General features: G+C 51.9%; 6 protein-coding genes across 6 annotated transcripts; 5 read left to right on the plus strand and 1 right to left on the minus strand.

Annotated features, from left to right (window-relative positions):
* Positions 1–369: 369 nt before the first annotated feature.
* Positions 370–2,894, minus strand: N7477_000543 (putative actin polymerization protein Bzz1; the record flags this gene model as incomplete). The annotated part of the gene is made up of 6 exons (XM_056962206.1): positions 370–764; positions 815–1,943; positions 2,015–2,095; positions 2,150–2,677; positions 2,763–2,789; positions 2,850–2,894. 6 exons carry the CDS (start codon positions 2,892–2,894, stop codon positions 370–372), a joined length of 2,205 nt encoding a protein of 734 aa, XP_056827209.1.
* A 748-nt stretch (positions 2,895–3,642) lies between these two features.
* Positions 3,643–5,225, plus strand: dbp5 (ATP-dependent RNA helicase DBP5; the record flags this gene model as incomplete). The annotated part of the gene is made up of 5 exons (XM_056962207.1): positions 3,643–3,797; positions 3,855–4,352; positions 4,411–4,648; positions 4,700–4,900; positions 4,950–5,225. The coding sequence occupies 5 exons, from the start codon at positions 3,643–3,645 to the stop codon at positions 5,223–5,225; spliced, it is 1,368 nt and encodes a 455-aa protein (XP_056827210.1).
* Positions 5,226–5,929: 704 nt separating this feature from the next.
* N7477_000545 (uncharacterized protein) lies at positions 5,930–7,456 on the plus strand (the record flags this gene model as incomplete). Its single annotated transcript, XM_056962208.1, has 2 exons — positions 5,930–5,954; positions 6,414–7,456. The coding sequence occupies 2 exons, from the start codon at positions 5,930–5,932 to the stop codon at positions 7,454–7,456; spliced, it is 1,068 nt and encodes a 355-aa protein (XP_056827211.1).
* A 62-nt stretch (positions 7,457–7,518) lies between these two features.
* On the plus strand, positions 7,519–7,761 carry N7477_000546 (uncharacterized protein; the record flags this gene model as incomplete). The annotated part of the gene is made up of 1 exon (XM_056962209.1): positions 7,519–7,761. The coding sequence occupies one exon, from the start codon at positions 7,519–7,521 to the stop codon at positions 7,759–7,761; it is 243 nt and encodes an 80-aa protein (XP_056827212.1).
* A 534-nt stretch (positions 7,762–8,295) lies between these two features.
* Positions 8,296–9,300, plus strand: N7477_000547 (dihydrodipicolinate synthase family protein; the record flags this gene model as incomplete). Its single annotated transcript, XM_056962210.1, has 1 exon — positions 8,296–9,300. One exon carries the CDS (start codon positions 8,296–8,298, stop codon positions 9,298–9,300), a length of 1,005 nt encoding a protein of 334 aa, XP_056827213.1.
* Positions 9,301–10,604: 1,304 nt separating this feature from the next.
* Positions 10,605–13,661, plus strand: N7477_000548 (basic helix-loop-helix domain-containing protein; the record flags this gene model as incomplete). The annotated part of the gene is made up of 2 exons (XM_056962211.1): positions 10,605–13,238; positions 13,374–13,661. 2 exons carry the CDS (start codon positions 10,605–10,607, stop codon positions 13,659–13,661), a joined length of 2,922 nt encoding a protein of 973 aa, XP_056827214.1.
* Between the last annotated feature and the right edge of the window lie 1,904 nt (positions 13,662–15,565).

Below are 15,565 nucleotides of genomic sequence, written 5' to 3' on the forward strand. Positions count from 1 at the left end.
GCGGAAATCGGGTTCAGCCGAGTAATGTCATTTCACAGGGTTCAATATTTCACCGCGACCGTGTCACCCTCGCTTGTCTAAATAGGCCCCAGGTCTATTTATTCAATAAGAGTCATTTGCCATCTATGATCATTTATTATCAGTAGAAGTTTCGCTCGGATTTTGCATGGTTTGAGTCGCCTCGCTAGATCAAGTTCCCAATGCCAAACAGACAGCCCCCAAACGCTCCTTGCTAATGCAAATCATGCTGGGAGGGCCACAAAAACGCCGCATAGTAGACACAGAGACCAGCACAAACAGGATAATCTTCCCCAAAGCGACGACAGTACCGTGACCTGGCTATATACATTGCATCCCCGTGTCTCCGATCTAAACATCCTGGATGTAGTTCGCCGGAACACTCTTAGTAACCCCACCCCGCTCCACATCAGCCCAACCATCACCGCTATCGCGATTGATGAGGACAAATCGGTCACCCTCCGCCATCGACCATTCCACATCGCTGCGAGCCTCGTAATCATACAAGGCTTCGACGTATTGTAGCTTCTTGGCCCTTCGACGTGGGGCCACGACCGGTCCAACTCGTTTCAGCGCACCACTACCCGCCAGCGAGGCCGAAGAGTTGGAATACACAGACCCCGGTCGGTCAGTGAGGGCAGGACTGGCAGAGGGGACAGGCGACGGTGTGGTTGTGACCTCAACATAAGAAGCTGGGACAAGACCCTCGCTAGAGCCGGCGCGGATCCGTAACCATCCAGATCCATCTGTGATTACAGTCAGATAGAGTGCTACTTTCCGTGGGTCAATAACTTACCATCAGGTTCAAGAATAGCGATACCGTCACCATCTTGCACGGTTACCTCGTCGGATCCGGTGGCCTGGTAGCCATAGAGCATCTTGCCCATTGATTCCTTCGACTTGGATTCCGTGGCAGCCGGCGCGCCGGTATAAGTAGTTGGTGGCGGGGCCAGGACCCTGCGACTCTTCGCTGCCGCTGATTTGGTCTCCGCCTGAGATGCTGGCGCTCCTTCTGCTGGAGTTTCGGTGGTAGGCTGTGTAGCAACATTGGAGACGGGCTGGGCACCACTGGCGGCATACCCTGAACTGAGGGAGGTCATGGTGTTTTGTCGTGTGAGCGACGGAGCTTGCGTCGAAGCCGCGGAGGACTCAACATCGACTGCAGGCATGACATTCGCCTGTTCCTGACGTGCCACCTTAAGTTTCTTCTTTTCCTCTTTCGATTGCTCTCCTGGACACTCAGCAGGCACCTTCATTTGACACTTGCTGTGACAGGTGTAGCCACAATCGCGACAGTCAAAGCCCTTGGCAGACAAACCCCATATGCGCTCTTTACAAAGATCACAATTGGTTGGGATCTTGAAGGTCTGAGATCGGAAGTTATGGTTCTGGGCTCCCATGGACAGGTCTCCTGCCACGGCTATAATGGTGGATGTTTCAACCTCGGCTGTCAACCATTTGCGCTCAATTTCATGTAATCCCTCCTGAATGTAGAAGATAGATCGCACGATGTCGAGCTCACTACGGTTATCCTTGCCCTGCCGGATTCCCTCTTGGACCTTCTTGCCGCTCTCGAGCTCACGTCTCTTCTTATCGGCCTCTACCCGCAATTCACGGACTTGAGATTTGCTCTTGCCGAGCAAATTGCGTAGGAAGACCTTGGCAGCCTCATCGGTGATGATCGTCGCATCGTCATGCCATACAGGACTGGGCTCGAAGCCCATGTTTGCGGGCTCTTGTATTTGCGTGACATTATGTTGGAGGAACATCATCGAATCTAATCGAGGGACATTGCGGGGGATTTCGTTCAGTAAATTGGTTGCGTGGTTCACGCTATTGTTGAGCGAGGTCTTCTCCAGTTGTCCGGCCAGAGTCCAGAATGCGTTGAGTCTGGTCACGCGAGTCTCATTGAGGTCTTGCAAGCCCTTTGACGTAGGAACATAAGGATTAAGCACATTGTGTGAATCAGGAATGAGACGCATTGGGAACAACTTACATTCAGAATCTCGGGCACATATTCATGAAAGAACTTCTCCTTTAGTCTATTGGTGACATTGATGCTGATGAGATATAGGTTCTGCAAGAGGCGTGAGCATTAGATAATCAACCCGTCATGAATAATTTGGCATACCTTGTAGTTGTTCATCTCCACAATTTGTTGTTGATATGCTGACTGGGCCTTCGCTTTGCTATGGTCAAATGACGACTCCATCTTCTTTCGTCGTGACTCAACCTCCTGGCAAGCTCCATCATATTTACCCTTTGCTTTCTTTAAGTCACCGTAAGCTGCATCCCGTTCCTTTTCTAGCTTGCTGTGGTAGTCGACGTGGCACTTGCGGATTTCCTCATACTGAGAAGCAGCATGCTTCAGCGGTTCTGCCACTTGGGCGAGCAAATCTGTCGCATATTTATCGCGTTCGGCGGCATGAGCTTCAACGGTGCTCAATTGGGTAGTCCAGGTTGTCAGGGAAGCGCTTTCAAGGGAGCCCGGGGTCAGGGTGGGGGTGTCGCCGACACTCAGTGGGCTAATCTTCTTCGATTTGCGGTCGTAGTATTTCTTGCAGAGGGCTGTCAACTTGGATGCGTATTCTTTTTCGATAACGCTGCGCTCGCGATAGAATTGTTGGATCTCGTCGAGCCACGATATGCCGTTCGCTACCTGCGCAACGTGCTTGCATTAGCTCCGCCCCCAGTTGGAGATGATATGACGCTCCCTTTGCGAGAAATCGAGGCCGGTGACGTACCCAAGTATTGACAGGTTTGAAGTTATCCTATGCGACGAAACGAGTCAAAAACACAGAACATGAAACGCTCTTGGTCCATGGTCATACCTTTAGCTCTGCTCCAAACTGGGGAGCCGCGTCTGCTGCCGCCATGGCCCGGTTGCGGTCGATGTCAGACTGGGCATGAGCGAAGGAACCGAGCGGGAAGAATTGATGCGAAGTAGTGTCGTCTTTGAACGGGACACTGCCGTCGGAGGAATAGCTAGTAGTTTGAGGCTTGACCGAGAAGTGCCAAATGGGACAGAAGGGCGATGATCGCAACGAAGGCGGGGAGAGCCCGGTGCCTGTAACCGTACATTACCCCGATTTCCCATGGAACCGGGTATCATGCCCAGGTCAGAATTGTATTGTAACGATAACATTACAAGACTACCTTTCCTGGACTAGCGTCATCTTGAGCCCGGAGCGGCGTCACTTGTTTTTGCAGTGCGCAATTGCTCGGAGAGCTCTTTTGATCACCAATTCAGAAAGTCAAGCTCATCTTCAGGATCGATCTATCCTTCCGGCACGCGCGTGCACACTGGGACGAATTTGGTCCTGCCATTCATCTCACGACTCATCCCCTCACTTTTTTCACCCCCTCCAACTCGCCCCACCTTCTTTGCTCCTCTCAAATCCGCCCTTGCTCCGCGAATTCGCATCCCGAGATGGCGTCCGAATCCGTCGAAAATCCGTCGAACGGGGGCTCTTTGGCCGACCGTGTCTCGAACCCTGCTGCCACGGCTGATGCCCCTCCTCCTGGTACAAAATCATCATATCCTCACTCATCGCACCCCGCCAGCCCCTCGAACCTTTTGCGAACGTGAATTCAATCTTCTTTACATCGAAACAAGACTAATATATGATTCAATCTGGCTCAGTAGATGCGCTTCAAAATGCCGTGGAAGCCTCCGATCTTCACGAGCCGGATTACAGTGTCGAGGTCAAGCTCAGTGACCTGCAAGCTGACCCGAACAACCCGCTTTACTCAATCAAGTCTTTCGAAGACTTGGGGCTGTGAGTAGTATGACATTAAAAACAGCGCCGTGCCACCCCGCTCATGATGCAATACAGCGATGAACGCATCCTCAAAGGTCTCTCGGACATGGGCTTCCGCAAGCCGTCTAAGGTCCAAGAACGCGCCCTGCCTCTGTTGATGAGCAATCCCCCGAAGAACCTCGTTGGCCAGTCGCAGTCCGGTACTGGCAAGACCGCCGCTTTCGTCCTTAACGTTCTGAGCCGTCTCGATCTTAGCACCGAAGAGCTTCAACAGACCCCCCAGGCCCTAATCCTTGCTCCTACTCGTGAGCTGGCTCGCCAGATCGTCGGTGTTGTTCAGGTGATGGGACAATTCCTGGAAGGCTTGGTTATTGGCACTGCAGTTCCTGCGGATACATCCAGTCGCCCCTCCCGCTTGAATTGCTCGGTTGTCGTGGGCACTCCCGGTACAGTTCAGGATCTGGTGAAGAAGCGGATTATGAATCCTTCCCAACTTAAGGTCTTGGTGCTTGATGAGGCCGACAACATGCTTGACCAGCAAGGTCTCGGTGACCAGTGTATCCGTGTCAAGGGGTGAGTTCGCCGCATAGCCTTGAGCCCGTTCGACCTTAACTTACATACCTTTTTTCAGAATGCTACCTCGCACCATCCAAGTCGTCCTATTCTCTGCTACTTTCCCTACCCATGTTTACCGCTATGCGACCAAGTTTGCCCCTGATGCGAACGAGATTACCCTCCAACATGAGGAGTTGACCGTTGACGGCATCAAGCAACTGTACATGGACTGCGCCAATGATGAGGAGAAGTACAGCAACCTGGTGCAGCTCTACGGCCTACTCACTGTTGGTTCCTCGATTATCTTCGTCAGAGTAGGTAACTTCCGCTAAATTCTTGCCTATCCGCCATTGACAAGTTTTTAGACCCGCAATTCGGCCGTCGAAATCGAGAAACGCATGGTCGCCGAGGGCCACACTGTCGCTTCTTTGACCGGTGGAATTGAAGGCTCTCAGCGCGATACCATCATTGATGCGTTCCGCACCGGCGCCGCAAAGGTTCTCATCACTACCAACGTTCTGGCTCGCGGAATTGACGTGTCTACCGTTTCGCTTGTCGTTAACTACGTATGTTGATCTCAAAGCTATCAATGATTCAAACTAATGAGATGATCAGGATATCCCAGAGGCATATGTCGGCGGCTCGCGCTCCCGTGAACCCGATTACCAGACCTACCTTCACCGTATTGGTCGTACCGGACGTTTCGGTCGTATCGGTGTGGCTATCTCCTTCGTCTCGAACCGCGAGGAATGGGACATGTTGCGCAAAATTCAAGAGCACTTCCAATGCACCATTGAGCGTGTCGAGACTAACGACTGGGATGAGGTTGAAGACCTCATCAAGCGCACACTTAAAAACTCGCGCGCGCAGGCCAACTTCGTTGCGACCTAGGACTTGCATGATACCCGTTCAAGGAAGGCTCATCTCGTCTATGCATGATGAGTTATGAAACCTCACCATGACTTTCACGATTTGGGAGGATCGCTTCAGAAATACTAGATACCAATTTACGAACTTAGCACCTCTCCAGTCATGTCCAGAACATTCAATCACTTTCTTTGCCAATATGTTGCTTGCTTTCTGCATGTAACCCACTTTTCGGCTCCCTCGTCTGGAAACGGCGACTATGTCTGAACATCGCTTGATGGAAGATGATTGTGGGAAACATACTCACACCTTGCCCTCTGTATCTCAGGACAAAGAATGTCGAAAGGCGGAATAGATGAGAATCAATGACTTTGCAGGCGTCCAGGATCTGACCGTGGATGAATCAGCGGCGCGAATATAAGAAGCCGTCAGAACAGTCGGTCGGGATCACTTCGATGCCAGCCAACCATTTTTCTGTATGGTGCGAACCTGATCTGTGTAGAAGTGTTGTCTTTTTGTACCTCGATCCAAGCCCTCGAAATGTAGATTTGATGTAATTTATCAAGTCTCTTGAATACAGCCAGAGGATCGTGCGGATATGTTTACTAGCAGCAATAATTCCTCTCTTGAGGTTGAATTTCATGCGCAAGGCCTGGCTAACGCTGCTGGCCAGAAATGTAATGTAGAAAGCTGCGACGTACGAAAGAAAAGGTATAAGCTCTACAGCAATGTATCAGGCCCCAATGCAGATAGGTATGCGTAATTTTCGGCGTTCGCAATTTTGACCCTAGAGGCTAAGGCCGAAAAGTCCGGGGCGAAGTGGGGGCGCATCGGGCAGGGAAGTATACACGGCCAAAAAGGGTTTTAGTACATCATCCTCGACCTATATCATACACGGTAAGCACATTCTTGACCAAAAGTAAAGCGATTGTCACAACGGCTCTCGACCTGAAGGAGTTATTACGCAGCCATTGGGCTACGAACAGCGCAGATAAGCGATAACGTGCGGGGAAGGTCACATGTGTCTGCGTCGAAACACCTTTCACATCCCTGCTTTCTGTTCTTCAACTCTCAACGATGTTAGATTCAGAAAAAACCTCCAGTATGCCAGTGCCGACGTCGCCGACGTCGCCCACCTTGCCAAAGGCTTATAGGCACATCATCGTAGGCTGGTTAATTTTCCAGAAGACAGACCACGCTGACCGCCAGTAGTTGACAACTTACCCGGCCAAAGCGGTATTGAGCCTGTGCCCCTCGAATGGGGTGCACCCGACGCAAAATCACGCGGCCCGATCGTGGTATCCCGTAGCGGGAACCTTTTGAAGCGCCGCAATGCGATCGGTGCCCACGGAGGTTCCTATAGCGTCTATAATGCGCTTGCTATCGCGGCGGGGGAGCTTGATGCGGACTTTCGCCCAGACCTACGCAATAGCCAGCCGACTTTTGATTTTGCGCAGCAGCCAGCCTGGGGCGACAAGACAAAGATTGTGTCGATGGATCCGTATGGCCATGATATCGTCAATCAGTACAAGGAAGAATTGACAGCCGGCTGGGATATTCGGCCCACTATGGCCATCACTCGGGCCAATATGAAGCTAGCCGAGATTGGAGAGGCTGTCAAGGAAGGAAAGATCCATGTGGATGGCTCTATCGTTGTTGAGTCTTCCGGCGAGGTGCGCGTCACGAAAGTCGCCGTGGAACCCGTGTGGTATTTGCCCGGAGTTGCTGCGCGATTTGGCGTGGACGAGGGCACTCTGCGTCGGACTTTGTTCGAGCACACCGGTGGCAGCTACCCAGAGCTGATTACTCGACCAGACTTGAAGGTCTTTCTTCCTCCGATCGGAGGACTCACCGTATACATCTTCGGTCCGCCTGAGCGGGTATCTGATGAGAACGTCAAGATGGCATTGCGCATCCATGATGAGTGCAATGGGAGTGATGTATTCCAGTCGGACATCTGCACATGCCGCCCGTATCTGGCTTTCGGTGTCCAAGAAGCGATTCGGGAGGCACAGAATGGAGGAAGTGGAGTGGTCATCTATTTCCGCAAGGAAGGCCGCGCCCTAGGCGAGGTGATCAAGTATTTAGTATACAATGCTCGCAAGCGCGGAGGAGATACCGCCGACAAGTACTTCACGAGAACGGAGAACATTGCAGGTGTGCGAGATGTACGAAATTTCTCAAGCTTCTCCCTTTTCCACGTTGTCTGCAGTACGCTAACACTTGAATTTCGAAGATGCGATTCCAAGCCCTAATGCCAGATATCCTCCACTGGCTCGGTATAAAGAAGATTGACCGTATGCTTTCCATGTCGAATATGAAGCATGATGCCATCGTGGAATCGGGCATTAAGATTCTCGAGCGCATTCCCATTCCCGAAGAGATGATCCCCAGCGACTCGCGGGTCGAGATCGACGCTAAGATTAACGCGGGATACTTCACCACAGGAAAACAGTATACAATGGAAGAACTTGCTCAGGTCCGTGGGCGTGGGTGGGAGAAATGGGAAGACATCACGGTAAGTGTACCTCAATTCCTAGCAATGCTGCGATACTTTTGATACTAACGCCTTCATGCAGCATTGAAGATCTTATACACGGGATGTTTCAATGAATCTCGTTGATTTTGGGTTTTACGCCGTCGACTGCTTGATCCATAGCGCAATCAGGCTCTGATGCTTGAGTAGTCACTGCCTCGGACTTATCATATCAAGAGAATCAAAACAAATGCTTCAGTCATTCATTGCGCGTAGAGAGACTTCACAGCATAATTTAAGACACTTTAGCTCAGCGCTTTTCGCTCGGCGGGACAAGTGAAATCCACAGGGATCAAGAATGATGACCATTCGAAATCCAGCTCGGCCGGCTCACCGAGCATCGGCTTATCGGCGTCTGTCCGACGCGGATTCTTTTCCACCTTTCCCCGCATAATCCCAAATATATTAAAGCAATCAAAAGCAGGTGTACCTGCTGTGTAGGAATACAAGTTTATCTTTTTCTTGTCTATTTTATTACTTGATTGACAGGCGTTGCTCTTTCCACGGGAATAATTCTCGGTCGCAACAACCCACATCAGTATCATCGACTTCCTGAAGATGGGATCGCAAGGAGATCAGCTTTCACCACAACCGCGTATCCCCAAGGCGGGTGTTTGGGTCCCTGCGGTGACCATCTTCGATCAAGTCACCGATACACTCGACCTTGAATCACAGAAAAAATACTATGCGTACCTGTCACGGACCGGTTTAGCTGGACTGGTGATCATGGGCACGAACTCCGAGGCATATCTGTTGACGCGGGAGGAGCGAGCTCAATTGATCGCTACTGCGCGTGAGGCTGTTGGCCCTGACTACCCTCTGATGGCCGGCGTGGGTACGCACTCGACAAAGCAAACTCTCGAATTAGCCCACGACGCTGCTGCCGCGGGCGCAAACTACTTGTTAATTCTTCCGCCGGCCTATTTCGGCAAGGCGACCACGATGAATGTTGTCAAACGATTCTTTGCCGATGTGGCGCGCAAGAGCCCCCTCCCTGTGCTCATCTATAATTTCCCTGGCGTCTGCAATGGGGTTGACATCGACTCTGAAACCATCACGGAAATTGTGCGCGAGTCAGCGGCTACAAGCCCCGAAGGAATCTCCAACGTTGTCGGGGTCAAGTTGACATGCGGCTCTGTGGGTAAGATCACCCGCTTGGCTGCCACGTTTAATCCAAACGAGTTTGCCATCTTTGGTGGACAGTCTGATTTCCTGGTTGCGGGACTGACAGTCGGGTCGGCGGGATGTATCTCAGCATTTGCGAACGTGTTTCCCAAGACGGCTTCAAAAATCTATGAATACTTCACCGACGGTAAGATGGTCGAGGCAATGGAATTGCAGCGGTCTGCAGCACTGGCTGAGACACCTTGCAAGGGTGGAATTGCCTCGACCAAGTATGCGGTGGCGCTGTATTCGGCCCAGGCGGCGGGGATTGAGAATGCCCTAGAGAAATTGAAACCACGCACGCCGTACGAGGAAGCCAGTGAAGGGGTCAAGAAGACGATCAAGGAACTGATGGAAGCGGTGGCGGGTATCGAGGCAACGATCCGAATGAAGCTATAACTCTGGAGCCATGGTTCTTCCTAGATTTTTTTCCATCTTGAAAGAGTTTTCTGACGTCCAAGTTCGCCGATTGAAGCCCGATGACGCATTTCAAGGCCGTAGGGGTTTGTAGGCCCTCTCTTAGCCACTTTCACAGTAGCCTGCTGCGGGTGAGGGAGTTTACTGTCCGTTTCAGCCCCCGCCGACTACGGGCGAGAAATCCACCAGGTGTGCTGGACCATTCTCATTTGTCTCTGTCGCCGTAGTTGGAGTTCAGGACGTATCGCTGCATGGTGGGTGGGGACGCTACACGATCAGATAAGATCATTTCACCCTGACTCGTGAATTTTGCCATGTCACCGGTGGAGATGCCAAGCACCCGCCCAGGATCATCTTTTGACTCAAAAAAATGAAATCCGGTTTTCCTGAATGCTGTCGAGCTGGCTTGGCGCTATTCTTGATGTTTAAACCGGGCCTGTTTCAAGATGAAAAGCACTTCTGGAGTGCAAAACGCTGAATCACATGCGTGCTGAGTCATTCAGGGGCTTGGTAGAAAACAACCAATTAGAATGGACTTAAAAATACCGTATTATAACAGTTAGAACATAGTCCTCCTCACCATTGGGGAGTCCCCGAAGGACCTATTACTGGTACCGTACCACGGAAGCCTGGCCGGAAGTGCGGCGAGCCGCGATCATACGACGACCGAAAAAGCCCCAGTCAACGGGCGCACCTTCACGATGATTCCAGTCATCCACCCTGACCTGCAAGGTAGCCAGCTTTAATACGTTGTGTTCCAAATCTCGCGCGGCGCGACTACTGGTCCACAAGCTCCTTTCAACTAGAGATGATCGCCTTTGCAGGAAAGACCAATTGATTCGAGACTCCACCCATCACTCCGTCTCCAAAAGGCCCACGCTACGACCGAGTGGGTGGGTATCTTTAGACTGCGCGGCTTTCCCTACATGGCTGGCACCGCCTACGACTCGGACTTCTGACATTATTCCCCTGTTCAGTCTTTGCACCTTTCCCTGCACGCTGCCTCTCACGCCCTTTAGCAATCCCCAACCGCATTGACGTTCAAAAGCATCAGGACCCAGTGAGTGTCATCTTCTCTCTGATCACTTAAGGTTGCCGCCACTAGCCGATACGGGCATAGCTTTCGCGTGTCCAGTCATGGGTTCCTAACAGCTGAGCTCCGTTGTGAATCCTCTTCTGCAAAGCTTACACACGACATAGTGTTGACTACACCGAATGGTGAATAGTCTGATCCAAATCAAACGCTATCACTTGCTTGGAGTCAAGTGCAAGACTTCCCGGTCACTATGACCTCCACCTGCATGGATAGTGATTTCCAACTCTTCTCTCCCGGCCGCCAATCGGAAGGGGACGACTCTCGAGGGATGTATTCCCAACCACCCACAGATAATGCCACCCAAGATTGGACGCAGTGGATGAGATGGGATGAACCTATGTTCACCGAGGGGGACCAAAAGCAGCAACTGGACCAGTCTCTTCCCTATGTCTCTCCAAACACAACCCTGAGCTCGCCCAGCCAGATCCACCAAGACTTTTCGCCGCAGCTGCCACTCGGGCTGATGGAGATTCCATTCGATCATGCCGGAAGAACGGGTCACAATCCCAACCTGAGGGGATCCCAAGACTCACAGTTTCAAGGTCTTGTCTCTCCTATCTCCAGCATTGGCACGTCTCGAAAGCGAAAGACGGGCAGCGACGATGATGCTACCACTGTCACTGGTCCTGTCCAGCCTGGCAAGAAATTGCCCGCTAAGAAGCGTGCGCACAACGTGATCGAAAAGCGATACAGAGCGAATTTAAACGAGAAGATTGCCGAGCTACGTGACAGTGTACCGAGCTTACGAACTACTAAGAACGCCAACGGTGACTCGAATGAGGACGAGGGCGAGGACACCACGTCTGCCAGCAAGCTTAACAAGGCATCCATTCTGTCCAAGGCCACCGAGTATATCAAGCACCTGGAGATTCGCAACAAGCGCCTGGAAGATGAAAATACCGCTCTGAAGAACCGTCTTCGCCAAGTTGATAAGGCGGCAGACCAAGCTGTCACATCCACTGCTTCCGTGTCATCTCCGAGCAATTACACTGCTTCCAGTGCCTCAGATCCCACATCTCCGAGTGTGTTCTCCAACCCTGAAGAGATAAGCGAAACCTCGCCAACCTCTTCGAGTCCCCCAGAAGGCCTTATCAAGGTCCCTGATGCATGGAAGCGCATGCGTGCGGAGTCTGCACAAACGGGGGTTTTCGCCGAGTCATATATCAAGTCCAGTTCTCGTCCTGGTCACTATGGACAAGAAGATGGCTCTCGCCGACGTTCCAAGCTGCCTAACAAGTACATGCTGGGCGCCCTTGCCGGACTCATGGTCTTAGAGGGCATGGGCTCCGACAAGTCCGAAACCGAGGAGAAGGGTCTCATGGCTATCCCTTTGAATCTTCTCGGCCGACTCCAGTTACCTACTCTCGTCCACGCTGAGTATTACTTGAAGAATTTCTGGTTTTCGTGGCACGCGCGAGCGATTTCACACTTCCTTCTGCTCGCCACTCTGGTGGTAGGCAGTGCATTCATTGTTTTTGTCTACCTGTTCAACGCCCAGCCTGTGACTCAGCGCGCACCCGCGAAGGTCGTTTCAGAGAGCCAGACCATGGCTCCAACTTCCAGCGACTTCCGACGACAGGCATGGCTCACCAGCATGCAACGGGCTGGTGTTCCGCGCCACAGATTCTTCCGAGAGTGGTACGTGGTCACCTCACGATGTTTCGAGTATGTTCTCCGATGCTTGATGGGATGGAAGCTCTATTCCTGGGCTACTGGTATCACCGAAGAAGATGAGCGAGGCCGGGTGAAGACATGGGACATTGCCATTGATGCGCAACTCACTGGTGGTGATGCTGAGATCAGTAAAAGCCGTCTTGTGCTCACAATTTTCGCCGCTGGCACCCTTCCGGCAAGTCCCATGAGAATGATGCTCAAAGCTTTGCACGTTCGCATCCTTCTGTGGCGAGTCGGCGAGCCTGGCTCCTGGACTTTTCACGTCTCCAATGATATCGCTCGCGCTCTGGCCAACTACCAGTGGGGTGTTGCGCGAGAGATCAATAACGCCATCCCCGAGGGTCATCCCGATCAGCTTCCAAGCCACCTTGCGGCACTCGTCAATCTCGAATGCGAGGAGGTTATGGCAGACTCTATCATCCAACGTGCCGTGAACCTGACCTGGAATAGACCCACCCAGGAAGGTACTGGTGATGACGAAGTTCTTCTCGATGTTGTCGAAGAGGACCCTGCTATTCAGTGCTCAGTCGATGCTCTCGCCGCTTGGTGGTCTAGTCATCTCCTCCAGAGCGCGCTCCTGAAGTATCTTGAGGCTAGCGAAGGGGGACCCGTATCCAAAGCCAGTCGGGACGATTTCAAGGAGAAGATCCGCATGGCGCTTGATACCGCTCCACGTCTCTCGGCTGCCTACACCCGTGCTTTGGTGATGAAAGCAGTCTTTTTTGAGCAGGGACGGATCCAGAACGTGGGTGCTGTTCTTGCTGCTCTGCCGAAGGACAAGAGAAAGGGCGAACAAAGCCAGGCTGCTAATTTCCTGGATTCGTCGCTTCCCGTGTCAGTCCGCGAGGAAATTTCTATCGCGGTGCGCTGTGCTATGATCGCTGCCGTGGTCACCTCGCACTCTGCCGGCGAGACCTCCTTGCCCGCGTCTTTCACGATTCACAAGGCCATCAATTGGTTCAACCAGCTTCCGATCGACCCGGTCGAGCTCAGCCTTGTTGGTTTCTCTGCGGTCTACCATCTGCTGAACCTGCTCGCTTCGGATGTCGATTACATTCTCTCTCGTCCGACTCCTCCGCTCCGTCAACTCCGGTGTCTGAGGCCGCGTTTTCCGCGGACGACGAGGCTGAGGATAAGCCCCGGGCGGGCCGTAAGTTGGCGGTTTGTCCCCGAGACATCCCGAACATTGGCCGAGTGGCTGCCGAGCTCATTTACTGGGCCCGCAATGCCTACAACCCCGCATTCTACGGCTTCTCTCCCACCCTGAGTTGAAGTCATTGTCAAGGCTTGCACCACAGTCTGTGAGAATGCCGGCGTCAACGTGGATGAATACCTTCAGAAGACTCCCGAGCCCTTGCCATCAAGAAAGCGACGAAGCCGACGTCGCCGGGGTGCATCAGACCAATCTCTCCAGAGCGATGCCGATCAAGATCTGGTCGACTCGCAGATCGCAAAGCCTCTTCGCCGAGAGCGATCTGCAAGTAATGACACCGGTTACGGCAGTCTCAGCCTTGAGGAAGACATGCAGCCCGCTCCTCAGATCCCTGAGATGGTGCAGGAAGTCTCGGCTTAGAGTCCCAATCTTGCGTTTGGATACTTATGATGACGGCGTTATTGCTTTTGAGTTATGCAGCGGCGGTCTAGCCCATGTTACCGGAGGAATTAAAAGGCAAGGGAACTGAGATACGGCGCACGGCGTTTTCCCGTGTAGAAATATTGGTTACAGCGTTCAATTCTGGACTTTCTCATTTTCCGATTCAATCCTACTGAAAGATGTAAGTCTAGAATGCCACTTTTAACATTTATTATACCTTGACAGCCAACTTTGCCGCAAGGAATGGGCAGAAAGACACAGAACCACCTGACCATTGTCTTGCAAGTTCACCAGATACTTTGCAGCAAATGAACGGCTTTCACTACATCACACCACCTGTATCTCATAAGATGGCCCCATTGTACGTTCCAGAATGTTTATCTGAGAGAGACCACATGTACCACAGGTCAGGAATATTCTACGTGCAACCTGAAAACACATCTGCCTCCCAGGCCGAGCTATATCGTGCCAATGAACCTTTGAAGCGGGCACATGTCGATTCACGCTGAGGGGAAGCTCCCAGCTGGGAAGCTCCAGATGGACAGGTAAACCTGCCAACAGCCGTCAATAGGCAACTGAATTGGGTAATCGCCGAGTTCAGGATTATACTCTCTGAGCAATTCCCGAGTCACCGGTCGCTTAAGGTCTGGTACTGCGCATCCCATTTACCCACAATAGTCCATTCAAGGTGATAATTATCGGTGACAGTATCATCGGCTTGGGATTACTATAGACTCCATTATATTTTGCCTGAGAAGTGCGAAGACACTGCACCGCGATTAGGTCTGTGTTCGCGATCTCGCCGAATGGTGGCCACCTGCTCGACCAACTTGGGTGCTATGAGGCCCTAGCACTGTGAAATAAGTCTGACCCAGGGCAATTCTGTGCCTCGCTACATCGAGGAAGATCGGCAAAGGCTTTTTGAATAGTTTCAAGATGACATGATTAGATCGGGCATGGCATTTGACGATATCTACGATAGAAAGATTAAATCCGCCAGTGTGCCTCTCGAGGAAGGTGCACTGAGAACCTGCTTTTTCAAGCGAATGGTGTAACTAGGCGATCCAAGGCACAAAGTGAACCCCATCTCTGACCTGGGAGGGAATAGCGTAATCATATCCGCTGTTTTACTCGCAGATGAGCTCAAGGCGCTACTGGACCGGTCCGGCGAGAGTGCAGATGAATGACCCTTCAGATGTCATTCCGAAATTCTTAAGTATCCCGCAAAGACTCAACTAGAGACAGCGCTACGATAGCGAACTTGAATTAGCGCACGACATTCCCGGACAGACTCGTTTTTGATTTCATCCAGCTGCGTCAGATTCCCAAGCTGGGCTCCGGTGAAATCGTCCGCTCAATGTCTCCGTGGTTCACCTCCTCCGTTCGGCTTCGGCATCTGGCTTGTGCGTCTCGGTAGGGTTCTTGCAATTAATCTGAGTACGAGGTCAAAATTAAGGCTCAAATATAGTGGACACTAGCTAATGTGATCTGAATCTCCATGCTCAATCCTTGCCAATATCCTCTTCAAAAGCAGTCTGTCCCAGACAAACCGGTTTCTCGAAATTCCCTGAGATCCTTGGCAGGACCGCCACTGTATTTGTTGCATTTCCACGCGAGCCTGTTAGTAGTGAACACGGTCATTGAATCAAGTAGGAATTCATTCGTCATGGAGCCGGTTGGCAGGTACGTCATGCGATAGTTTTGGCTTGGTTATGTTCACAAGAAAACAGTGCGCTTACGTTCGTCATCTGTGCCTTGCTCGTTAAGAATACATCACACCGGTAAGGTTTGCTCCTTTCATAGTCGCCATTGCCCTGGAAACCCCTCTCCTTCCTAGCTATCAGGTCTAATGGCCCGGATATTGGCCTCGCATCCTAGGCGGG

This window comes from Penicillium maclennaniae (genome assembly GCF_028827695.1).
Source record: "Penicillium maclennaniae strain IBT 15551 chromosome Unknown utg000001l:1.0-3280838.0:1.0-3283122.0, whole genome shotgun sequence".
In the NCBI taxonomy this organism is placed as follows: Eukaryota; Fungi; Ascomycota; class Eurotiomycetes; order Eurotiales; family Aspergillaceae; genus Penicillium; species Penicillium maclennaniae.